The sequence below is a fragment of the Pezoporus wallicus genome, unplaced genomic scaffold (assembly GCF_028554395.1).
Source record: "Pezoporus wallicus isolate ANWC-B61680 ecotype Strahan unplaced genomic scaffold, APGP_CSIRO_Pwel_v1 contig_14657, whole genome shotgun sequence".
Taxonomy (NCBI): domain Eukaryota; kingdom Metazoa; phylum Chordata; class Aves; order Psittaciformes; family Psittacidae; genus Pezoporus; species Pezoporus wallicus.
In genome coordinates, this window is record NW_026636312.1 from 1 (window position 1) to 22,712 (window position 22,712).

At 63.7% G+C, this 22,712-nt stretch overlaps 3 protein-coding genes across 4 annotated transcripts; all 3 read left to right on the top strand.

Moving 5' to 3' along the window:
- The first annotated feature begins 6 nt into the window (after positions 1-6).
- RAB5B (RAB5B, member RAS oncogene family) lies at positions 7-4,242 on the top strand. The gene is made up of 6 exons (XM_057399955.1): positions 7-44; positions 1,613-1,836; positions 2,696-2,847; positions 2,961-3,083; positions 3,174-3,267; positions 4,071-4,242. The coding sequence occupies exons 2-6, from the start codon at positions 1,674-1,676 to the stop codon at positions 4,184-4,186; spliced, it is 648 nt and encodes a 215-aa protein (XP_057255938.1). The 5' UTR covers positions 7-44; positions 1,613-1,673; the 3' UTR covers positions 4,187-4,242.
- Positions 4,243-5,564: 1,322 nt separating this feature from the next.
- Positions 5,565-7,619, top strand: SUOX (sulfite oxidase). Its single transcript, XM_057399956.1, has 4 exons — positions 5,565-5,641; positions 5,802-5,853; positions 5,940-6,078; positions 6,166-7,619. Exons 2-4 carry the CDS (start codon positions 5,813-5,815, stop codon positions 7,594-7,596), a joined length of 1,611 nt encoding a protein of 536 aa, XP_057255939.1. The 5' UTR covers positions 5,565-5,641; positions 5,802-5,812; the 3' UTR covers positions 7,597-7,619.
- A 1,054-nt stretch (positions 7,620-8,673) lies between these two features.
- IKZF4 (IKAROS family zinc finger 4) lies at positions 8,674-21,357 on the top strand. Of its 2 annotated transcripts, XM_057399958.1 has the most exons (9): positions 8,674-8,811; positions 11,257-11,311; positions 13,469-13,600; positions 14,170-14,274; positions 16,328-16,588; positions 17,259-17,426; positions 19,603-19,752; positions 20,345-20,476; positions 20,637-21,357. In XM_057399958.1, the coding sequence occupies exons 2-9, from the start codon at positions 11,272-11,274 to the stop codon at positions 21,350-21,352; spliced, it is 1,704 nt and encodes a 567-aa protein (XP_057255941.1). In that variant the 5' UTR covers positions 8,674-8,811; positions 11,257-11,271; the 3' UTR covers positions 21,353-21,357. The 2 variants fall into 2 exon arrangements, with proteins under 2 accessions (XP_057255941.1, XP_057255940.1); XM_057399957.1 differs by lacking the exons at positions 8,674-8,811; positions 11,257-11,311 and adding an exon at positions 11,659-11,722.
- Positions 21,358-22,712: the final 1,355 nt, after the last annotated feature.

Below are 22,712 nucleotides of genomic sequence, written 5' to 3' on the forward strand. Positions count from 1 at the left end.
GTGCGCTCCGGGGCCGCGACGGGAGGGCCGGGCCGGGCGCTGAGGTACCGGGGGGGGGGCACCGGGACCCGGGGGGGGGGTACGGGAGCTCCGTGTCCCGGGCTGGGGGGGGCCGCGGCACCGGGACCTGTTCGCACCCCCCCACCCCGCAGCGGGAGGATCCATTCCGGGGTACCGGGGGGGGGGGTCCGGAACCGGGTCCCTTCATTGAACCCCACGGTGAGGGCTTCGTGGCTCTGGTTTGCTCCGGCCCCCGCCGCCCCCGGTACCGGGCATAGGAGCGGTGATAGCGGCAACGGGGAAGCCGCTTGGCCGGGGCGGGGGGGGGGGGACGCGGTGACGCCGTGACCCGGTGCCGCCGGGATCCCGTTGGGATGGGATGATCCATGCGGGCCGTCCCGGGAATGCTGCTGATCCCGGGGCTGAGGTGCCCCGGTTGGAGCTTCCTTAATCCCGGTGGGATGCATCGAAGGGTGGATGGGAGGGTCTGGATCCGTGTGGTTCCAGAGGGCTGGAAAAGGCGCTGTGGGGCTGTGCCAGTGGCCAGCGACCATTCCCATCCCAGGCCTGGCAGCTCGTCCCTTAGGAATAGCCTGGGATCCATTCCGGGAGGATGGGATCTGGTGTTGGAAACCCGCATGGAGCGAGCGGTGGAGGTGGGATGATGTGGATGGGGCTGCTCCCAGAATCATCCTGGGAGGGAAAGGAAGGATCCAGCCCCTTCCCTGAAGGAAGTGGGATCAGCCTTGGAGAGGTGGATCCATTCCCAGAGCGGATTCCGGAGCTGGCCCCTCCATGGGCACCGGGACGGGGCGGCCGCTCCTGGTGCGCTGCCGGTTGGATCCCTCCATGTGCTGTGAGGGCGATGGAGCCGGGATGCTCCCGGTGCTGTTCCCTGTATCCCGGATCTGCTCCGAGCCCTTAAAACACTGGGAAACCCTCAGCCCCTGAGGAACACTTGGCCCGGAGTGATCCCGAACCTCATCCGTGTGTATTCCCGATGCTTTATGGATCAGACGGGCAGGATTCCTGCCGGAGCAGGGCAGTGGCATTCCCTGTGCTGTGCCTGAGGGGGATCCCGCTGCTCCCGGTGGATCCAGGGATGCTCCATGCTGTGCGTGCCGGGGTCAGGGAGGGTTTCCTGCCGGGTTAGAGCAGCCCCTTGAGGCGGATGGGGAAGGGGAACCGGCATCCTCCAACTTCCCGCTTGGGTCTGGCCTTATCGAGCGCTCCCAAACCTCTGCTCCCACTGGAATGTTATGAGCGAGATCATTCCCAATGGAACCCCCCCCATCTGCTTCCTCCTCCTTCCCTTGGGAAGCCGCAGCATTCACAGTGCCCGAGCACAAACGGGGGGAACGGCCCCCCCCCATTCCAGCGCTGAGGAATGCCGGGGCAGAGCCGGGAGCTGTTCCCATCCCTTTCCTCCTGGCTCCCGGTCTCCAGCGCCGTGCCCGGCAGCGCCGCAGCGCTGCTGACTCACTCCCAGCCTCCTCGCTGCGAGGATCCCGGCTTCCTGGATCCGCTCCGCTCGACCCCTTTGGAAACGGAGGAGCCGGGGCGGGGGGGGGGGGAGAGATCCCAGGTCCCGACGGCTCTTCCCTCCTTGCAGGAGGAGCGAGCGGACCCTTCCCGCACGGACACCCCGCGGCATTCCCAGCGAAGCGGGGGCCATGAGCAGCCGAGGCGCCGCCAGGCCGAACGGGCAGTCCCAAGCCGGGAAGATCTGTCAGTTCAAACTGGTGCTGCTGGGGGAGTCGGCCGTGGGCAAATCCAGCCTGGTGCTGCGCTTCGTCAAGGGCCAGTTCCACGAGTACCAGGAGAGCACCATTGGAGGTGAGTCGGGATCCTGGTCCCGGCTCCCATTCCCTAGGAGCCTGAGCCCCTGCGCCCAGCTCTGGTGGGGTTTGGGGTGCTGGGGATGCTCTGGTTGGATTTAGGATGCAGGGGATGCTCTGGTTGGATTTGGGATGCTCTGGTTGGATTTGGGATGCAGGGGATGCTCTGGTTGGGTTTGGGGTGCTGGGGATGCTCTGGTTGGGTTTGGGATGCAGGGGATGCTCTGGTGGGGTTTGGGATGCAGGGAATGCTATGGTTGGGGCTGGGATGCAGGGGATGCTCTGGTTGAGGTTGGGATACTGGGGATGCTCCGGTGGGGTTTGGGATGCAGGGGATGCTCTGGTTGGGTTTGGGATGCAGGGAGAGGTGTGATTGGGTTTGGGATGTAAGGGATGCTCTGGTGGGGTTTGGGATGCAGGGAATGCTGTGGCTGGGTTGAGGATGCACAGAATGCTGTGGTTGGATTTGGGATGCAGGGGATGCTCTGGTTGGATTTGGGATGCAGGGGGAGCTCTGGTTGAGGTTGGGATGCTGGGGATGCTCTGGTTGGGCTTGGGATGCAGGGGATGCTCTGGTTGGGTTTGGGATGCAGGGGATGCTCTGGTTGGGTTTGGGATGCAGGGGAGCTGTGGTTGGGTTTGGGATGCAGGGGATGCTCTGGTTGGGTTTGGGATGCAGGGGATGCTCTGGTTGGGTTTGGGATGCAGGGGATGCTCTGGTTGGGTTTGGGATGCAGGGGAGCTGTGGTTGGGTTTGGGATGCAGGGGATGCTCTGCTAGTGTGATGCAGGGGGAGCCGTGGTGGGGTTTGGGATGCCCTGGGATAACGGCACTGACGCCGTTACCCATCCGGACAGCGGCATTCCTCACACAATCCGTCTGCCTGGATGACACAACGGTCAAGTTCGAGATCTGGGATACAGCCGGGCAGGAGCGGTACCACAGCCTGGCCCCCATGTACTACCGGGGGGCCCAGGCCGCCATCGTGGTCTATGATATCACCAACCAGGTAGGGCCCCCATCAGGGAGCTTTGGGGGGGGGGTGCTGGGGGCTGTTTCCTCAATGGGGGTCCCTCTGAGCCCCCCCCCGGGATGAGCCCTGGGTCCCCTCTCTGCTCCTAGGAAACGTTTGCGCGGGCCAAGACATGGGTGAAGGAGCTGCAGCGCCAGGCGAGCCCCAGCATCGTCATCGCCCTGGCCGGCAACAAAGCCGACCTGGCCAGCAAGCGCATGGTGGAGTACGAGGTGAGGGGGTGCTGGGTGCCACCACCCGTCCCCAGCCCCGTCCCCACTGGGTGCTGCTGGAGCCTCACGCCTCCCATGGGTGCGTTTCAGGAGGCTCAGGCGTACGCAGATGACAACAGCCTCTTGTTCATGGAGACGTCGGCCAAGACGGCGATGAACGTCAATGACCTCTTCCTGGCCATCGGTGAGCGGAGGGGAGCCGCAGGGATGCAGGGATGTTGGGATGGGAAGGTGGGGATGATGCTGTAGAGACAGGCTGAGCTGGGCAGGAAACCAGGAGAGGGTCTTTGGATGAAGGATGGAGGGGCAGGACAAAGGGAATGGCTTTAACCTGCCAGAGGGGAGATGGAGGTGGGATCTGAGGAGGAAGTTTTGCCCTGTGAGGGTGGTGGGACATGGAATGGGTTGAATGGGGAAGGTTTGGATTCCCCATCACTCTTCAAGGCCGGGTTGGGCACAGGGGCTTGGAGCAAGCTGCTCTAGTGGAAGGTGTCCCTGCCCATGGCAGGGGTTGGAACTGAATGAGCTTTAAGGTCACTTCCAACCCAATGAATTCCATGATTTCCAACTCAGCCTATTCCATGACTTCCAACCCATTCCATGACTTCCAACCCATTCCATGACTTCCAACCCAACCCATTCCGTGATTTCCAGCCCAACGCATGCCCTGATTTCCAACCAAACCCATTCCATGATTTCCAACCCACGCCATTTTGTGTTTTCCGACCCAAACCATTCCATGATTTCCAGCTCAGCTCATTCCATAGCTTCCAACCCAACCCATTCCATGACTTCCAACCCATTGATGATTTCCAACCCAACCCATTTGATGTTTTCCAACCCATTCCATGGTTCTGATGCATCGGGGCCCACCCCTGCATCCCCTGCGTCCCCCCCCCCTCTTTGCCACTCAATGGGAGCCCATCCCCGTGGCCTCTGGACCCCCTCCCAGGCGCCATCACCTCCTCTTCCTCCTTCCCGTTCCAGCCAAGAAGCTGCCAAAGAGCGATCCCCAGAGCACGAGCGGGGCCGGCGGCCGGGGCCGCGGCGTGGACCTGCACGAGCAGAGCCAGCAGCACAGGAGCCAGTGTTGTAGCAACTGAGGCCGAGCCGGGACCCCCATTCTCCATCCACGCCCCCCCCCCGGCGCCCCCACCACCACCACCAGGCCCCACCGTGCCCCTCACCACACTTTGAGCCGCTTCCACCGCCGCTGCTCCCGGGAGCTCCGTCGGCTGCGGATCGGACTTGGGATGGGAATCCAGACTCTTCCTCACTTTGTATCATAGGTGCCCGCAGCGACCCGAGCTCCCGCCGGCTCCCTCCTTCTGGAGCTTCCCAGCTGCGGGAATGCGGGAATTTCCATGGGGTCTTTCATGGATTTCTGTTGGATTTTCCTTATTTTTATTATTCTCCTCCCCCCCCCCCCCCCATCCCTTTTTCCTCTTCCTCCTCTTTGCCTCGATGTGGAGGGAGGGAAGCTGCAGCGCCCTCGCTTCCTCCTATGGGTGGCCTTGATTCCCGGCTCTGGCCGGAGGATGGGAACGCCGCGGTGATGGGGCCATGAGGAGCCCCCCCCCCCGCCCCGGCTCTCCCCACGGTTCCTCCCCAGCCGGTGCCGGCGTCTCCGGTTTGCACTTTAGTCACGGAAACGTCCCCTTCGGATGCACCTTGGTGGGGTTTGGGTTCGCTTTGGGACCCCCCCCCCCCCACTCGGAGCCCCCAGGGTTTGGCTTCTCCTGGAGCATTCCCAGCTGCAGGAACTCTGCGGAGCATTGGGATGCTCCCAGGTCCCAGCAGCCAAAAGGGCCCCATTGAGACACCCCAATGGGGCTCACCCCAGGGGCCAGCTCCTGCTCTCCCCGTGGGCTCAGGCTGCACACGGCATGGGGGGGCCCACCCTACCCATGGCTGTGGGGCAGAGGGACCCGTCTCGTATGAAGCCCCCTATTGCAGGGGTCCCTATTTTTGCACCCTCTTTCTTCCCCCACTGTGTCCTGGTTTGGGGTCACGCTGCAGCTTCCCCCCCCCCCCCATCCCCTTTCCTGATCATTCTTATTATAATTATAATGATTTTGGCTTCGAGGGAGCGCCTCCATCGCGGTTCAATAACAACCTTGAGACTCGAGCTCGGCCCCTCCTTTCCCCACGCCGTTCATGGACGTAAAACCCAGCCCACGGGAGCCAACGGGGCTCGACCCACCCCGCCTGTGTGTGCCCAGGGCGGGATGCGGGGCTCCGCCGCCTGCCGTCGCCGGTCCTGTCCCGATAACGCTTATCGCGGAGCCCAGCGGGGCGGCGGCTCCGGTCAACAACGGCACCGACCGCCGCTGCCCACCGGGAGGTGCCGCGGCCCCTTTAAGTGCGTTGCCCCTTTAAGCCGCGCTGCTGTTGCCCTTTTAAGCGCGCCCCCCCCCACACCAGTGGGACCCCCGGAGCTGCTTGGCTACGCCCACCTCACCCTAAGGGGCGTGGTTTCACCGGAGGCCACGCCCACCTCTCGTCTCTTAAAGGGGCAGCGCTGCGCAGGACGTCGCGCAACTGAAATTGCTACGCAGGTTCGCGGCGGGTCCGGGACGGGACCCGGGGGGGCACCGGAGCGAAGGGGCGGGAGGAGGGAGGGATGCCCGGCGGGGGTCCCCGCTGCCCGCTCCCCTCGGGGCCGGTTCCCGGTCGAGCGATGCCCGGTGCCCGCCCCAGCCGCTGTCTCCCGTGCAGGTCCCGCTGCGATGCTGCTGCTCCGCGCTGCCGCTATCGCCGCCGGGCACAGGTAGGACCCGCCCCGTCGGGACCCCCCCCCTTTCTCCTCGGTGCCCCCTTTCCCCGTTGCCGGTCCTAGCCCCGTTCCTCCCGCAGGCTCCCGCTGCCCCGCCGCGGCTGCTCCCGCTTCACCCCCGGTAACCCGGCCGCGGGGGGCCGGCGGGGGGCGGCTACGGTGCTGGCGGCGCTGCTGGGCCTCGGAGCTGCGCTGGCCTATGGGGAGCGACGGCGGAGGGTGAGTAGCGAGGGGGCACCGGGGGGGTGGGGGGAGGCGCGCACCGGCGGAACGGGGGCGGCCCCGGGCACTGATGGGGTCCCGCAGGTCGCGCAGGCGGCGCAGGCGCCCCCGAGCCGCCGGTACCCCCGGTACACACGGGAGGAGGTGGGGAGGCACCGCTCCCCCCAGGACCGCGTCTGGGTCACGCACGGCACCGACGTCTTCGATGTCACCGACTTCGTGGAGCTTCACCCCGGCGGCGCCGAGAAGCTGCTGCTGGCGGCCGGGGGCGCCCTGGAGCCCTTCTGGGCCCTTTACGCCGTCCACAACGAGCCCCACGTCCGGGAGCTGCTGCGGGAGTTCAAGGTGGGGGAGCTCAGCCCCGACGAGCCCCCCCCGGACCCCGCCGCCGCTCAGGACCCGTTCGCCGGGGACCCGCCTCGGCACCCGGGGCTGCGCATCAGCAGCCGGAAGCCGTTCAACGCCGAGACCCCCGCGGAGCTGCTGACCGAGCGCTTCCTGACCCCCAACGAGCTCTTCTTCACCCGGAACCACCTCCCGGTGCCGGCGGTGGACCCGGCCTCGTACCGGCTGCGCGTGGAGGGCCCGGAGGGCCGGGTCCTGGCGCTGTCGCTGTCGGAGCTGCGGAGCCGCTTCCCCAAGCACGAGGTGACGGCGACGCTGCAGTGCGCCGGGAACCGGCGCTCCGAGATGAGCCGCGTGCGCCCCGTCCAGGGCCTGCCCTGGGACATCGGCGCCATCGGCACCGCGCGCTGGGGGGGAGCGCGGCTCCGGGACGTGCTGCTCCAGGCCGGCTTCGGCGAGGAGCGTGCCGGCGAGTGGCACGTGTGCTTCGAGGGGCTCGACGCCGGCCCCGGCGGGGCTCCCTACGGCGCCTCCATCCCCTACGGCCGCGCCATCAGCACCGGCGCCGACGTCCTGCTCGCCTACGAGATGAACGGCGAGGAGCTGCCCCGCGACCACGGCTTCCCCGTGCGCGTCGTGGTGCCCGGCGTGGTGGGCGCCCGCAGCGTCAAGTGGTTGGCGCGGGTGGCGGTGAGCGCGGCCGAGAGCCCCAGCCACTGGCAGCAGAACGACTACAAGGGCTTCTCGCCCTGCGTGGACTGGGACTCGGTGGATTACAGCGCGGCGCCCGCCATCCAGGAGCTGCCGGTGCAATCGGCCATCACCCACCCGCGCCCCGGCGCGGCCGTGCCGCCGGGGGAGCTGACGGTGAAGGGGTACGCGTGGAGCGGCGGCGGGCGCGACGTGGTGCGGGTGGACGTGTCCCTGGACGGGGGCCGCAGCTGGCGCGTGGCGAACTTGGAGGGCGAGCGCCAAGAGCTGGGTCGCGCCTGGGCTTGGAGGCTTTGGGAGCTGCGGGCGCCGGTGGCGGCGGGCGCGGAGCTGGAGATCGTGTGCAAGGCCGTGGACGGGAGCTACAACGTCCAGCCCGACACCGTGGCGCCCATCTGGAACCTGCGCGGGGTCCTCAGCAACGCCTGGCACCGCGTCCGGGTCACCGTCACCCGCTGAGCCGCTGCGGCTCCCCCCCCCTCCCCTCCTGCCCCGTGCCGCGGAGCGAAGGTCGCGGCCGTTTATGGCCCCCGACGTGTGAAAGTGGCTCCATAAAGATTGTGAAGCTTTTATGGACTCGGAGGTTCCGGGGGCAGAGCGGGGACAGGATGGGATGGGATGGATGGGGTGGGATGGGAACAGATGGGGTGGGATGGATGGGGTGGGATACAGGGGGTGGGATGGGATGGATGGGGTGGGATGGGAGCAGATGGGATGGGATGGATGGGGTGGGATGTGATGAGATGGGATACAGGGGGTGGGATGGGATGGGATGGATGGGGTGGGATACAGGGGGTGGGATGGGATGGATGGGGTGGGATACAGGGGGTGGGTCTGGGAGACCCCCCCCAGCCCAGTGGTCCCACAGCAGAGGGACCTTTTTGTCGCCAGGTGACCTGGGTCTCACTGGGATCCTGTGTAAGCCACTGGTGCTGTGGGACACTCATCCTGTGGGACCCCTGACCCTATGGGACTCTCTGACCTTACGGGGCTCTCTGACCCTATGTAACCCTGACCCTATATAACACTGACCCTATGGGACCCCGGTGATCCCATGTATCCCCCTGACCCTGTGGGACCTGTAACCCCATGGAACCCTGTGACCCGGCATAACCCCCCTGACCTTACATAACCCCCCTGACCTTACAGGACCTCCTGTGCCTGTACAGCTCCCTTTCCCCATACAACCCCATGGCCCTATGGGACCCCCCCGGACCTATAGAACCCTGCAGCCTCCCCTTGGGGGGCTCTCGTTGTGCCGTGAGCCCGTCCCCGCCGTATCGGTTATCGCCTCTCCGTTATCGGCTATCGATTATTGCTCCAACCCGCGGGGCCCATCGATGCTCTCGGCTCTCCCCGCTCCCCCCCTCCCCACTCGGCGCTCCTCTGCCCTCCCCTGTTCACCGCTCGATTCATCGGCGCTCGACTGCTCTCCCCCCCCCCCCCCGTGTTAGCCCATGGCGGCCGCGTCGCCCCCCTCCCGGCGGCGGCTCGACAGCATCGGCGCTCGGCTGCGCGGCCTGGCTGCGGCGGGGGCCGGAAGTGGCTCGGGGCGGGCGGGCGGGCGCGGGGGGGGGCCCGGGCCCTGCTCAGGTGGAGCCGCCGCCGCCGCCGCGCCCGTGACCCCCCCCCGCGGCCCGGGCGGAACCGGGGGGGCCCTGCCCCCACCCGCCGGTGAGAGCGGGGGCGGGGGGGGGCGGGGGGGGGGGGGGGGGGGGGGGGGGTTGGGGGGGGGCAGCTCCGGGTTGGGGGCGTCCATTGGGGGGGGGGGCCCAAATCTGCCCCCGTTTGGGGGGGATTTAAAAACCCCCCCCCCCCCCCGTTGGGATGAATGGGCTCAACCATGGGGGGGCTCCGGGACATGGGGGGGAGCGGGATCCCAATGGAATTCGGGGATGGGGTTGGGTCGTGTCCTGCCCCCCCCCCGGGGTACGGGGTTGGGATGGGGGGGACAGGGAATGGCCCCTTGGGAACGGGGGGAGCCGCTTCCCGGTGCTTCCCGCTCCGGGAGGGGTTTTCCCGGCGCTGGATGCTCCTGGATGCGGTCCCGGTGCCCTGGGGGCTGGAGCCGGGTCCTTGCTCCCGGTTGCTCCGTGCGGGATCTCGTCCCCACGGGATGAGGGGGGCGCGAGGGGAAGAGGCTGCCCCGTGAGCTCGTTCCCGCTGCATCCGGACCCTGGGTGCGTCCCGCGGCCGGGATTCATCCCGGCTTCTGCTCCCACGGACTCGAGGGAGCTCGGGATCGGGCGCTGCTCCCGATGGGGACCGCGGGATCGGGGCTGAGCCCCAGGAGGATCCATTGCAGAGCTCGGGAGCGTCGAGGATCCAGCGCGTCTCTGCCGGGATCCGTCCATCCCGGAACGGGCAGGAGCGGGAGCTTCCTTCCTACGGACACAACGGGGCAAAGCCCCGCAGGAAACGGTCCCTGCATTGCTTTGGGATCCAAATCCGTGCCGTTTCCAGCAGCTGCCTTCCAAAGCCGGGGGTATCCATGGATCCAGCGCTGTTCCAGCCGGGAGCAGTGAATGGGGCTGAGGAATCCCATTCCCGCTTTGCCGCCTGATCCGCACCCTCAGGGGGGTTCCCTCTCTCAGCCCCCTTTCCCTTTGTAGGAAGGTCGGGAATTGCAGCCGGATTTGCCCACTTCCCAGGGGAATGGGGCTGTTCTGTGGGATATGGCATCCCGTGGATAACCGGAGCACATTCCCAGGGGAATGGGGCTGTTCTGTGGGATATGGCATCCCGTGGATAACCGGAGCACATTCCCAGGGGAATGGGGCTGTTCTGTGGGATATGGCATCCCGTGGATAACCGGAGCACATTCCCAGGGGAATGGGGCTGTTCTGTGGGATATGGCATCCCGTGGATAACCGGAGCACATTCCCAGGGGAATGGGGCTGTTCTGTGGGATATGGCATCCCGTGGATAACCGGGGCACCCTGCGCTTGGGTTTGGCTGTCTGGGAGCTGGGAATTTCTCTGGGAATATTCCCACTGCTTGGCTCGGAATGGTCCCTCCTCGGCCGCGGCGTCACATCCCATCACCATCCCTTTGGAAGGTCCCCGCACTGGCTCCTGCAGCATTCCCGGCGTTCAGAGCAGCCGCTTCATTCCTCAGGGGTGGAAAAAGCCTCCTCCTGTTGGGAAAGCCTGGAACTGGGATGAAGCCACTTTCCAGCCCTGACTAATCCTTCCCCTGCGGACGGCTCCGAGCGCCCATCCCGAGCTCCGGCTCATCCCACTCTGCTTCCAACCGGATCCAGACCTCGGGGCAGAGGGGCAGAAGCTCGGGAGCAGGGAGAATTCCCATTTCTGGGATGTTCCTGGCCACGGCTGCAGCCTCTCGCTGCTCAAAGGACATTCCCAAGGCGCATCCCACCGGGATACCGGGATGGAGCTTTCTTCATCTGGGCTAATTCTGAGGCCTTTGATTTCTTTTCCATAGGGAAAAGGCCTCATTTCAGGCACTCCCTCTGCTCTACTTCCAGCGCCGCATTCCCAATGGGATGATTGCTCCGGAAAGTCGGGAAGAAAGGCCAGAGACAGGGATGTGCTCCTGGAGTGTGGGGGTTTGGCCCTGCTCCGGGTCTGCCAGGCCTCTTCTCCGTAGGGATCAGTGAGGGGCTGCTTTGGTTCCAGCCTCAGTTACTTCATCCCATGAAGTTAACAGTGGGAAAGGGAACTCTGGAATGCTCCCTTTCCTTCTGATGGCAGGGAAGGGAAGGGAACGGTGCCGGTGTTCCAGGATGCGGCTCCTGAATCCTGGTTGGATTCCCTCCGTGCCCGGGATATGAGGCACCTTTTAGTTGTGGATCGGGAGCGGGTCGAGGGCTCAGTATCCCGGTGTCTGTATCCCGGTGTCTCCATCTCTTGTGGCTCCGGATCCCGTTGGTTTTCCCTTCCCAAGGACACAAATCCTCACTGGCTTTAGGTGTTCTCCTGCATTTCCAACCCCTCAAGTGCTGCTTGAGCCCCATTCCTGCTTGGAAAACGGGGCTGGTTTGGGATTGAAGCCGAATGAAAGCCTTATCCTGGGGGAGCTGGGCACATTCCCCTTCCCTGGGGTGATTCCATGTGTCCCAGAGGGCGGGAGATGACCGTGCTCTGCTTTCCATTCCAGCCAAATCCCTTCAAGATGGATATCGAAGACTGTAACGGGCGATCCTACATCTCTGGTAGGTGTTGCGTTGGCTCCTTTGGGATCCTGATGGATTTGGGATGCTCAGGCTCATCCATTGGGATTAAGCCATCCGCTGGACCAGGTTGCTCCCTCGAACAGGGATGGAGCATCCAGACCTTCTCCATTGAAGCCATTCCATGTCCCACCACCCTCACGGGGAGGATTCCTCCTCCCATCCCATCCCAGTCTCCCCTCTGGCATTCCCTTTGTCCTGTCCCTCCATCCCGTATCCAAAGCCCCTTTCCAGGTTTCTTATCCCTCTGGAAGCTGCTCCCCCTTGTGTCGTTGCCCTGGAGGTAGTTGGGAGTTCACCCCTGGATCTTGGAAGAGCAGGAGATGGATGCATGGATGGAGCTTCCCTGGATACCAGCCTGCTGGGATCAGCTGTGCTGGGATCACAGCCCCGGTGTCCGTAGGGAACGCTGGGACACTGATAGGGATGAAGCTTATCTGGTGTCCTGCAGGAACCCGGCCCGGGCGCTTTGGTGGGATTTGTTCTTATCTCTGGGATGGGAAACACCTTTGCTTGGGATAAGAGTGGGATTAGAGTGAACCCAGCTCAGCAGGGAGGAAGTGCATTGGATCCAATGGGATGAGCGCAGGCGGCCTGGGAATCCCAGGACATGCTGCCCACCCTGGTAAAGTTCCTCCTTCCCCCAAGGATCCCCTCTGATCCCAGAGGATCCCGAGGTGCCTGATCCTGCTCCACGTGGCTGCTCCCAGCTTCCTGGAGCACAAGAGCCTGAATCCCTTTTGGGATCCAGCTTTCCAGGGAGGGAAGGGAATGGTTAAAGGGTGGCAGAGGGAAGAGCGGCGTTGCGGGTTTTCCTTTTGGAACGTGGGGAGTGGAGCCTGGTGCTGCCCGGGATCGGGGCAGGAAAACAGGGATCAGCTCATCCATACGGTAAGGATTGGAGCCTGGCAATGGGGCCCTGAGGATGCAAAGAGCAGAGCTCCTCAGATAACTGGGCTAGAGCTGGATTTCCCTGTGGGAATTGTGGAACACAGGAATCGTGACCCAGTGTTTCCTGGGATCTCCAGTGTGAAGGGGGGGGGGGAAACTGGGGGCTCCCAGCACTGGGATGGGCTTCAGCTCCCACCTTCCCGGGGTATCCCGGTGTCTGATCCCGATCCTGTCTGAGGGGATCCTGCCTGAGGTCTGTGGGGAGCAGGGGAGCTCTTCCCTGTTTCGGGAAGGATCAGCTCTTGGTGCTGGGATTGGGGCTCCTTCGGGATAAGGAGGCTTCTTTGGGATGAGAGGGCTCCTTTGGGATGAGAGTGCTCCTTTGGGATCTGAGGATGAAGCTGGCTCACAAAGGAGCTGAAAACAGGGCAGCAGAAAGGGATCAAGGAGAAATGAACTTGGTTTTCCTCCTTCCTGAGGCTCTGTTCTCCGCCACCTGGGAATGGGCAGGAGCTGGGAACGGGATGTGGATCATGTTCTTCCTGCCCTCAGCATCGCTGGGGGTTGTCAGTGAGCCCTGGGTCCAGGTTTGGTCCTGCTGTGGGGTGGGAGCTGCCACTGAGGTCCGTCCCTGTGTGTGTGGTATTCCATACGGATACACGTCCCCGTATCTGGGGGTGTTAGGGGGGGCTCAGTGTGAGCTGCTTTTACCCCACTGTCCCCATCCCACTGCCAAAGGATCGGATCCCAGTGAGTGGGGTGACACTGGGATGCTGCTCCTCTCCCTCCACACATCCACACACGACATCCCCTTATTCCCGCTGGCATTCCAGGCTGTTGAGCTTCTCCCTGCACGCACCCAATCCCCCTTTCCCCACCGACATTCCCTGGTGGTGGGCACAGCAGCCCTGCTACCCTCTCCCTGCGCGCAGCATCCTTAACGGGGGAGCGGCCGCAGCATCCCCGGCGCGCAGCATCCTTCCCGGCGGCATTCCCGCTCCTTCCCGGCGGCGTTCCCGCTCCTTCCCGGCGGCATTCCCGCTCCTTCCCGGCGGCGTTCCCGCTCCTTCCCGGCGGCATTCCCGCTCCTTCCCGGCGGCGTTCCCGCTCCTTCCCGGCGGCATTCCCGCTCCTTCCCGGCGGCATTCCCGCTCCTTCCCGGCGGCGTTCCCGCTCCTTCCCGGCGGCGTTCCCGCTCAGCCCGTGCCGCCGCCTGGAAAATGACGGTCGTTTTCCCCTGGCTTCCAGGAATCTGCTCTTCCTGGAAGGTGAGCGGCTGCGTGCGCCCTGCCAGCGGCGCGGACCTGCACCCGCAGCCGGGGCTCCAGCGCTGTTTCCAAGGAGTTGGCTGTGAGAACGCTCCGGGCTATCTGCAGCAAGGTACAAGGGGGGGAGCCTGGAATGACTTGGAGCCGGGAAGATGAGCAGGGGATGCGCTGGGCAGGGGGAGCTGTAACTCCCTGTGCTCCCGGCTGAGCTATAGGGGCCTGCAGGGAGCAGAGGGGATGCCCATGGAGGTGAACACCACGTGGGGCACTCCCACCCCATGCAGCAGCGCTTTGGGGTTGGGGCTCAAGGTTCCCCCCCCACCAGCCCCATATGGGGCTCTCCCTCCATGAGCCCCGTCGCGTGTCCCTGAGCTCGAGCGTGGGAAGGGTCCCCATCGATCCCAATGTGATCCCAAGAGGAGAGGAAACCTCTTCCCAATAGAGCTATGGGGCACTGGGGTCCCATTCAGAAGATGCTGCTGTGGGGCGCTGAGGGCTCGATGGGGTGGATTTGGCTTCCCGGAGCCATAAGGATCTGCTTAGGAATTCTCACTTCGTTATAGGCAAAGGGACTTGGGCAGAGCATGGGGTCAGGATGCCCCTGGCAAACGTGGGTTCCAGCAGCCCCATCCCAAAGGAACATCTGGGGCCTCACTCACTGCTGTCTCCCTCTTCCCAAAGGCAGTGGGGATTCCTCCCTGGAGAAGGAATTCAGCTCAGCCATCGTGGGGCCCCCCGTGAGCACCCCCAACAGCCAGCACTCGTCCCCGAGCCGCTCGCTCAGTGGTGAGTCCCAGCACTGCCCCAGCCCACGTACCACGGACTTCCCACCGGGACAAACCCCTTGGCATGGGGATGCTGAGGAATCGGGGCCGTTCCCTGTGGGCCTGAGCCTCGAGATGCTGCGTGTCCACGGGCATCAGTGGCACCAGGGCTGGGGTGGGTTGACGCAGGCACCAGCCCTGCTGTGGCTTCCTCTGAGCACGAGGCTTTTCCGTAGCGTTGGAGCTGGGATGAAAGAGCCCCAGCCATTCCCTTTCGGAAGCGAGCGCATCACGAGCCAGCCCCCTTCTTTCCCCCCTTGTGCTCCTCGCTCTTTGCTCTCTCCTTGCCCTCTCAAAGCACTCGGGAGCTGAGCTCTCTGCTTGCTGGAAGCTGGAATCCATGGCCCGGGACGACGATGCCCCCCCGTGCCCTGCAGCACCGGGGTGCTGGGGATGCTCTCGCCCCCGATGGGATTTGACTTCCCGGCTGGTGCCGTGCCCTGCCTTGTGTAACCCGGGTGCAGGCAGTGGGGTCACGCAGCGGGGCTGGGCCTCCCTCTGTACCCTGGGATAAAGCATCCCCAAGGGAATGGGAGAAGAGCCCCCCCCCCCCCCCCCCCCCAATCCAGGGAACATCACCCCATTGAGCGAGGAGCTTCCCGCTGGATGCTCCCGCGGGAGCGCGGCGGCTCCGGTCCCATCCGGCTCCCACCCGCAGGAATGCTTCAGCCTCCGGCACTGGCTTTGGCCAAGGGCTCAGCAAACAGGCGCTGGGTGCCAGGGCCGGGTTCCCGTTGCTGGGAGCCTCCTAGGGAAGGCATTTGTGTGGCCCGGGATGCAGGAAGGGCAGGCCCGGAGCCAGGGAATTCCTGGGCTCTTCACCCGGCAATGGAGCCCCCGCAGGCGCGGGTGAATCACTTCCATGCTGCTGCTCCTCGCTAATCCCCCCTGCTCCATTGGAGGCAGAGGAGCTTTCCTCTCGGTATTCCCAGCCCTGGGAGCCCCTCTGCAGTGTTCCCACCTCCTCCATGCCCAGTAAGTGACCCGAAGCCTCCCGGGAAGCAGCATTCCCATCGCAGCCGATGGGAAGAGCTTGTTCAGCCCCCCCCCCCCAAGCTTCTAAAGGCCGGGATGTTGCCGGGGTTTCCCAGTGTATCCCGGGATGCGGGTGAGTGTTGGAGCTCTCACAAAGAGCCGGAAGAGCCCCGGGAATCGAGCCCCAGCAGGGCTGGAAGCTGCTCCTTTGGGATGTGAAGTTCAGTTCCTCCAGTGGCCACCGTTCTCCGAAGGGATCGGGAAGAGCCTCCTGCTTCCAAAGGGAGAAACAAGGATCTGAGCTTGAAAGAGACTGTAAATACCCCATGTGGGTGCCCTGGATCCCACTCGACTCCAGCATCATCCTCCTCCAGCCTGCACGAACCAGGAGGAGCCGCTCTCCCCATCCCGGGAGCATCCCAAGGGATTCCCTGGCAATGGCTTCAAGGAGGAAGCTTCCCACTTGGATCATTTAAAGGCTGAGGGGGTCCCAGCACCACTTCTCCCTCCATAGGAAGCCCTCTCCTCCCACCTCTGCCTTCTCATTGCCCTTGGCTGGACCTTCCCGTGGTCCCTGCATCCACGTCCCTCATCCCACAGGAGCTTTCTTGGGATTCCTGGTGCCCAGAGGCTCCCATCCCTTCCCTTTGGTTCCTGGGAGCAACGGAGATGGGATCACAGAGACCTGCGTGAGGCTCTTGGAGCCTTTCCTGCTCCAGAGAGTGGCAGTTCAGAGTCTTTGCTCCTGAAGCCTGAGTGCCTTTGAATCCAGGGAAATGCAGGGCTTTTCCCACAGGAGCAGTGCTCTGGGATGGGCAGCCAGTCCCTGAGCTGGTGTGCTCCGGGTGAGCAGTTCCTGGCGCCCGCATCCCTCCCCACGTCCCAGCGTTCCCTTTAGGACTTAAGCCTTAGGATGGAGAAGATGCTCAGTGCTCAAGGCCACCCCCACGGCACCGAGGGCTTCATCTGCACGGGTCCGGCCCCTCGGGCCCGCGCTCCCAGCTCCTTCCTCACATCCCACCCCTTGTGCCTCCCCGCAGCCAGCTCCATCAAGGTGGAGATGTACAGCGACGAGGAGGGCAGCCGCCTGCTGGCCCCGGACGAGCGCATGCTGGACAAGGACGACAGCGTCATCGTGGAGGATTCCCTCTCGGAGCCCTTGGGCTACTGCGACGGCCCCGGCCAGGAGCCCCATTCCCCCGGTGGCATCCGCTTGCCCAATGGCAAGTTGAAGTGCGACATCTGCGGCATGGTCTGCATCGGCCCCAACGTGCTCATGGTGCACAAGCGCAGCCACACGGGTGAGCGGGGCTCAGGGGTGCTGGGGGATGCTGATGGTTCCTTGGGGATGCTGGTGGTACCTGGATGATGCTGGTGGTACCTGGATGATGATGATGGTACCTGGGTGATGCTGGTGGTACCTGGATGATGATGATGGTACCTGGGTGATGCTGGTGGTACCTGGATGATGATGATGGTACCTGGGGGATGCTGGTGGTACCTGGATGATGATGATGGTACCTGGGGGATGCTGGTGGTACCTGGGGGAAGCTGGTGGTACCTTGGGGATGCTGGTGGTACCTGGGTGATAGTTGGTGGTTACCTGGGTGATGGTTGGTGGCACCACAGGAGATGAGGGTGTCATGGATGAGGTGGGGGTGATGAGGGAAGGTCCGTGGAAGTGTGTGTAGACGGGGTTTCCTCCTCACCATCCAACCACCAGCAACAGGTCTGAGCCTCGCAGCTTGGGGGTCCCATCATAGACCCAGAGAATGGATTGGGAAGGAACTTGGGCTCACCCAGATCTGACCCCCTGCTGTGGGCAGGGGTGCTTCACACCAGACCATGCTGCTCCAGTGCCCTTAACCTCAGGCTTTCCCTCTGTGCTGCTGGAGCTGGGGATGCTTCTGATCCCTGAGGATGGGCAAAGCTTCCCAGCAGGAATTTGACCCCCTGGCTCCTGTTTTACAGGGGAAAGGCCCTTCCATTGCAACCAGTGCGGAGCCTCCTTCACCCAGAAGGGAAACCTCCTGCGCCACATCAAGCTGCACTCCGGAGAGAAGCCCTTCAAGTGTCCCTTCTGCAACTACGCCTGTCGGAGGCGGGATGCGCTCAGCGGGCACCTCCGGACACACTCCGGTGGGTACCGGGATGGGGAGGAGCACGGAACGAGGGCCCAAACGCCAGGGATTCAAAGGCAGGAGCAGGCAAACACGGGGCTGCTTCAGCTGCCCCTGTGCTGGGGTTGGTGCCTGGTTTATGGGCTCCGTATTCCTGGGGGTTGGGGTAGCTCTTCCCTATAAAGATCAATGTTTAATAGGTTTTATGGGGAGCAGGGAGGTCCCACCCTTGGGTGCGCCGTGTCCCAGCCTGAGGGGTTCTGCTCTGCCTGGCTCTGACCTTGTCCTTGCTCGGATGGGACATTGGGAGCTGTGGTTCCCACCCTCTGGCTCCGGGATGTGGGAGCTGATGGGGACCAGGGGGGAGTGAACTGAAGTGAAGTGAACTGAAGTTGAACTGAAGTTGAACTGAAGTGAAGCCAACTCCTGTTGGCAATCGCCTCCCTCCGTTCCCGCACCGCTCGTGGCGCTGCCGGGCCTTTTCCTGCTCATCCAGACGGTTTGAACATGGGAATGATTCCACAAAGGAGGAATCCCAGCCCCTGAAGAGCCTCTTCGTGTCCAGGAGCCTGCTCCTCCCTCACAGCCTGCCCTGGAAGCCTCCTTTGCCCTGAACTCCCAGTTAGAGGATGCGATGCTCCGGGTTTAAGCCTGAATCTTCCCACTTTGCTCTTCCTATCGGGAGTTCCTCTCCTTCCCGCACACACCTGAGGCTTCCCAGGGGATGCCGGGGAGGAATCCGGGAGCCAGGCTGGGAATGGGGCACCTCACAAGAGGGGGTTTGGGCTTTGCCACCGCCTCGCCCCTCGCTGAGCATCCGGAGCTGCCGCCTCCCCGCTGCCCGGCACGGAAAGGGTCTCGTGGAGCCCTTCACGGAGAGGCACGGATCTGGGGCGAGTCCTTCCGGCATCTCCAAGCACAAGGAGCTTTTCTGGGAGCTCGTTACTAAGAAAAGCCTGGCTTTAATGGGGATTGCAGAGGGAAGAGGCTGGGTCAGGCCTGGCTCAGCCTCCCTCTGCCTTCCCTGCGCAGCCCCATGGGGAGCAGGAGCTTTCATCTCGCAGGATGCGCTCCCCGGATCAAACCCACATCAAACACGGCCGAGATCAGAGGCTGCGGCTCCTCCGGGGCCCCATCCACAAGGAATCCATCCCGGAGCTGCCCCTCTGCTCCTGTACTTGGTGGTAAAAGGATTCTCCGTGGGGGATCATTCCCATGGCTCCTGGTTTAGGGGGGAAGATCCTCAATGGACCTGGCTGGGAGCTCCTGTGAGGTGATGGATGGAGGGGCCGAGGCCGCCGGGACGTTGTGGGGAGCGAATTCCCAGAGGAAGGAATGAAAGGAAAAGGCACGGATCGCAAGGCAAAGGATGGAGCCTCCCTCCCACCATAAACCCCATTCCTGACCCTCTGCAAGCACAGACAGAGCCTCCACACCAGGATTGAGCCCTGAATCCCAAACCGGATCCCGAGGGAATAACTTCAGGGTATCCCTATGGCTTGGAACAGAGCCACGGGGGGGGAGCTTTGGGATTCACGAGCACAGGGTTTGGGATGCTGCTTGGTTTAGGAGGAGCAGAACTGAGGCATCTGGAGAGCTCTGAGCTTGGGGATTGGAGCGGAATTCGGGAAGCGAGGCTCCGCTTCCAAGTGGTTGGATCTGGGAGTGAATTCCTGCCTGGGAATCCTGCTTGGAGGCAGGTGGAGCAAACCCATCTTCACCGCTCCAGGCCAGCGCTCTTCTCATCGGCTTCTCCGCATTGATTCCTATGGATCCTCATCCTGGATCCCGGCATCAGCATCCGGAGCTGGGAATGGACGGGGCAGGAACGCAGGAGCTGGGGCAGGGCTTGGGAAGCCCGGTTCACACCACAACCTGCAGGAAACCCCAGAACCGCCCCAAAATGGGGCCGGAAAAGAGCAAAACGGGCTCAGGCAGGTCCTGGCCCCTTGGAGCCTGCATCCCTGTATCCATGACCTTTCCAAAGGATGCCAAGCACCTTAAATCCCACTCTTCCATCGGTGTAACGGAGTTACACCTCTTCCATTACCTGGTGCTGGTGGTTTGGGCCGTATCCTGATGGATTCCAGTGCTCCAGCAGCGCCCACAGCCCTTCTCCTGCTGGCTCCATCCCCTTGCCTCTATCCAGCCCTTCCCAGGTGCTTCCAACCCGGCTCTGCCTTTCTCCCTTGCAGTCTCCTCCCCTACGGTGGGCAAGCCCTACAAGTGCAACTACTGCGGCCGCAGCTACAAGCAGCAGAGCACGCTGGAGGAGCACAAGGAGCGGTGCCACAGCTACCTGCAGAGCCTGCACCCGGAGCCGCCGGCCCTGGCCAGCCAGGCAGGTCAGTGGGGCACGGGGGGAGCACACAGGGATCGGCATTCCCGGTGGAGAAGGGGGAGCCCCGCAGCTCTGCAAGGGGCACCTCGCTGCTTCCTGCCCGTGCCGGCAGCTGAATCCCAGAGCTTCCCAAATGGAAAACTCCCCCTTGAATGGACACCCCACACCCCCCCCTTTGCTCCTTATATCGAGGGCAATGGGCACCGAGTGGCTTGGAAGCGCCTTTTGGTGCTCCTGGGAGCCAGCAAGCAGCCCCCTTGGCTTGGCTATGCCGGAGCCTCCCTGCTCCTCACCCCCCGCCCCGTTCCGGAGGCCGGCATCCCCGCGGGATGGGCTGAGCACCCCCAGGAATAGCGGGAATGGGGCACTTGCATGCGTTGAAGCCGGCTCCTCTTCCCCAAAGCGGCAGGAGCGGGCGCAGCTCGAGGAAGAAGGGAGGAGCGGCCGCCCCGCGACCGAGGCACCCACGGGGTAAGCTCTGGGCCTGGAGCAGAGGAGCCTTTCCCCACGTCCATCCCGGCTGGCAGAGGGCAGGAGCAGCGGCTGCGGGGTCCGGCGCCCGCCTTGACCTGGCTTTTCCCTTCTCTCTTTGCCAGGGGAGGAGATGAGGGAGCTGGAGATGGTGCCGGAGGCGCTGCTGCATCCCTCCTCCGAGCGGCCCAGCTTCATCGACCGCCTGGCCAGCAGCCTCACCAAGAGGAAACGCTCCACGCCCCAGAAGTTCGTGGGTAAGGGGATTCCCGTTGGATTCCCGTTGGGATGAGGAGGGGCAAAGGGGAGTCCATCCGTGTGTGCGTGTGTGTGTGTGTCCCATAGCGCCGCAGCGATGCTGGGGACGGAGGGGCCACGGGACCCAAAGCCCGCTGTGACCCCGCTCTGCTTCCATAGGGGAGAAGCAGATGAGGTTCAGCCTCTCGGACCTCCCCTTCGACGTCAACTCCGGCTTCGAGAAGGACGTGGAGATGGTCTCAGCCCATCACCCCCTGGACCCTGCCTACGGCGCCCCCCTATCCCTGCTGGGGGGGGAGCACCTCCGCGGCCTCCGCCTGCCCCCCACAAACTGCATCTCGGAGGTGACCCCCGTCATCAGCTCCGTCTACACCCAGCTCCAGGCGCTGCCGGCCCGGCTGGAGCTGCCGGGGGGCCGGGAGGCGGCCGAGGGCCACGAGGACGTGGGCGACGCCGTGCCGGTGCTGTACCGGGGCCGGGAGCACGCCGGGTCCCCCCCCAACGGCTGCGCCGACTCCAGCGACACCGAGAGCAACCACGAGGAGCGGAGCTCGCAGGGGCCCGCGGGGAGCAGCCGCCAGAGCCCAGCTTACGCCAAAGAGGACCCCAAGGTGCCGGAGGGGCCCCCGGCCGCCCGCTCCACCCCGAGCTCTGCCAAAGAAGCGCTGAGGGTGCTCAATGAGGACGGGGAGCAGCTCCGGGCCTTCAAGTGCGAGCACTGCCGCATCCTCTTCCTGGACCACGTCATGTTCACCATCCACATGGGCTGCCACGGCTTCAGAGACCCTTTCGAGTGCAACATCTGTGGCTACCACAGCCAGGACCGGTACGAGTTCTCCTCCCACATCGTGAGGGGCGAGCACAAAGTTGGTTAACCCCCCCCCCCTTATCCCCGTTATCCCCGTTACCCCCGTTATCCCCATCCCTTGGCTCTCGCTCAGCCCCCCCCCCCCCCCGACCCTCGGGCATGGAACTGTTGTTGTTCTTTTTTACCTCCTTTGCACTGATTTTGGCTACGAAAAACAAACAAAAACGATGGAAAAAGAAAAAAATCACTCCCAAAACCACCCTGAACCCCCCCCCCCCCCCGGGGGGGGGGGGGGCTGGGAACCATTTGCCTTTTTATATTTAAATACTAATGGACTTTTTTGGGTCCCCCCCCCAAAAAACACCTCCCTCCCATTGTTATTTATTGAGCTCTTGAGTTGCTCTTTTCTATCTCTTCTGCCCCTTTTGGAGTCACACTCGCTGGGGCTCTTCCTGATCCCGATCCCGATCCAGGCTCCAAGCCCTTTCCTTGGTCAAACCTCAGATTCGGTGCTAACCCCCCCCTCTATGGGACCCCCCCACCTCCATCAGCTGTGACCCCCCCCCATTTAACCCGGTTTGGGGGGGTCGCTGCACCCTGAGCTTTAATGAGTCTATCCTGGGGGACCCGCTGCTGCCCCCCCCATTCCCGGTGCTGCCGGATTTACCCGGTGATTCCCAATGGGATTTGAACCCCACCCCCGTCCCCATACTTAGCCCTGCTTGGGGGGGAGGATGAGATTCCATATTGCTCCCCTTAAATGAAGGCAGGAAGATGGGATCTCCTCCTCCTCCTTCCCCCCTCGCCATTCCCAAGGGATTGGGGGGGGGCTCTCCCGGTGCTCCAGGGTCACTCCTCTTCGGGGTATCAACACCCCCAGCATGGAGCTTTGGATCCTCAATCCTTTGGGATGGCTTTAGGGCGAGGGGGGGGGGGGGGGCAGAACACATGGGGGGGGTTGCCCAGGCCCCCCTTTGGGGTCCCTTATCCAAAGGGGAAAGCAGCCGCGAACCAAAAATGAAGCGGGGGCCTCACCCGATGCTGGTGCCCTCCCGCATCCCCCCCTCTTTATATCCATATCCCTTGGGGGGGGGGCCCTGATTCCCCCCCCCCCCAGGCCCAGGACGCATAAAAGCCCCCCCGGGGGCTCCTGAGGGTGAAACCAAAGCCTGTTCCTTTTGTACCAACGCAACCACCTCAATGCGGCGGCAACAGCTCCCGTTGCCCCTGTTCCCCCCCCTTTTGCTATTAATTAATATTATTACTATTATTATTAGATATATATTTAACCCCCCCCTTTCTATATGGAGGGGGATCACTGGGGCTCAGCCCCCCCCTTCTCCCCCCCCACCCCCCCAAACCACCCCGAAAAGGGGCTTTTCCAACCCAAACCAAGCGCTGCACTTGGAGCACCCTTGGGTTGGTTC

Bases quoted from the DNA above. Each gene is read 5' to 3' on its own strand.
- RAB5B (XM_057399955.1), top strand. From the start codon at position 1,674: ATGAGCAGCCGAGGCGCCGCCAGGCCGAACGGGCAGTCCCAAGCCGGG. The intron at 1,837-2,695 runs GTGAGTCGGGAT...CCATCCGGACAG, and splicing joins CCAGGAGAGCACCATTGGAG to CGGCATTCCTCACACAATCC. The intron at 3,268-4,070 runs GTGAGCGGAGGG...TTCCCGTTCCAG, and splicing joins TGACCTCTTCCTGGCCATCG to CCAAGAAGCTGCCAAAGAGC.
- SUOX (XM_057399956.1), top strand. From the start codon at position 5,813: ATGCTGCTGCTCCGCGCTGCCGCTATCGCCGCCGGGCACAG. The intron at 5,854-5,939 runs GTAGGACCCGCC...TTCCTCCCGCAG, and splicing joins GCTATCGCCGCCGGGCACAG to GCTCCCGCTGCCCCGCCGCG. The intron at 6,079-6,165 runs GTGAGTAGCGAG...GGGGTCCCGCAG, and splicing joins ATGGGGAGCGACGGCGGAGG to GTCGCGCAGGCGGCGCAGGC.
- IKZF4 (XM_057399957.1), top strand. From the start codon at position 11,665: ATGGAGCTTCCCTGGATACCAGCCTGCTGGGATCAGCTGTGCTGGGAT. The intron at 16,589-17,258 runs GTGAGCGGGGCT...CCTGTTTTACAG, and splicing joins GCACAAGCGCAGCCACACGG to GGGAAAGGCCCTTCCATTGC. The intron at 20,477-20,636 runs GTAAGGGGATTC...CTGCTTCCATAG, and splicing joins CACGCCCCAGAAGTTCGTGG to GGGAGAAGCAGATGAGGTTC.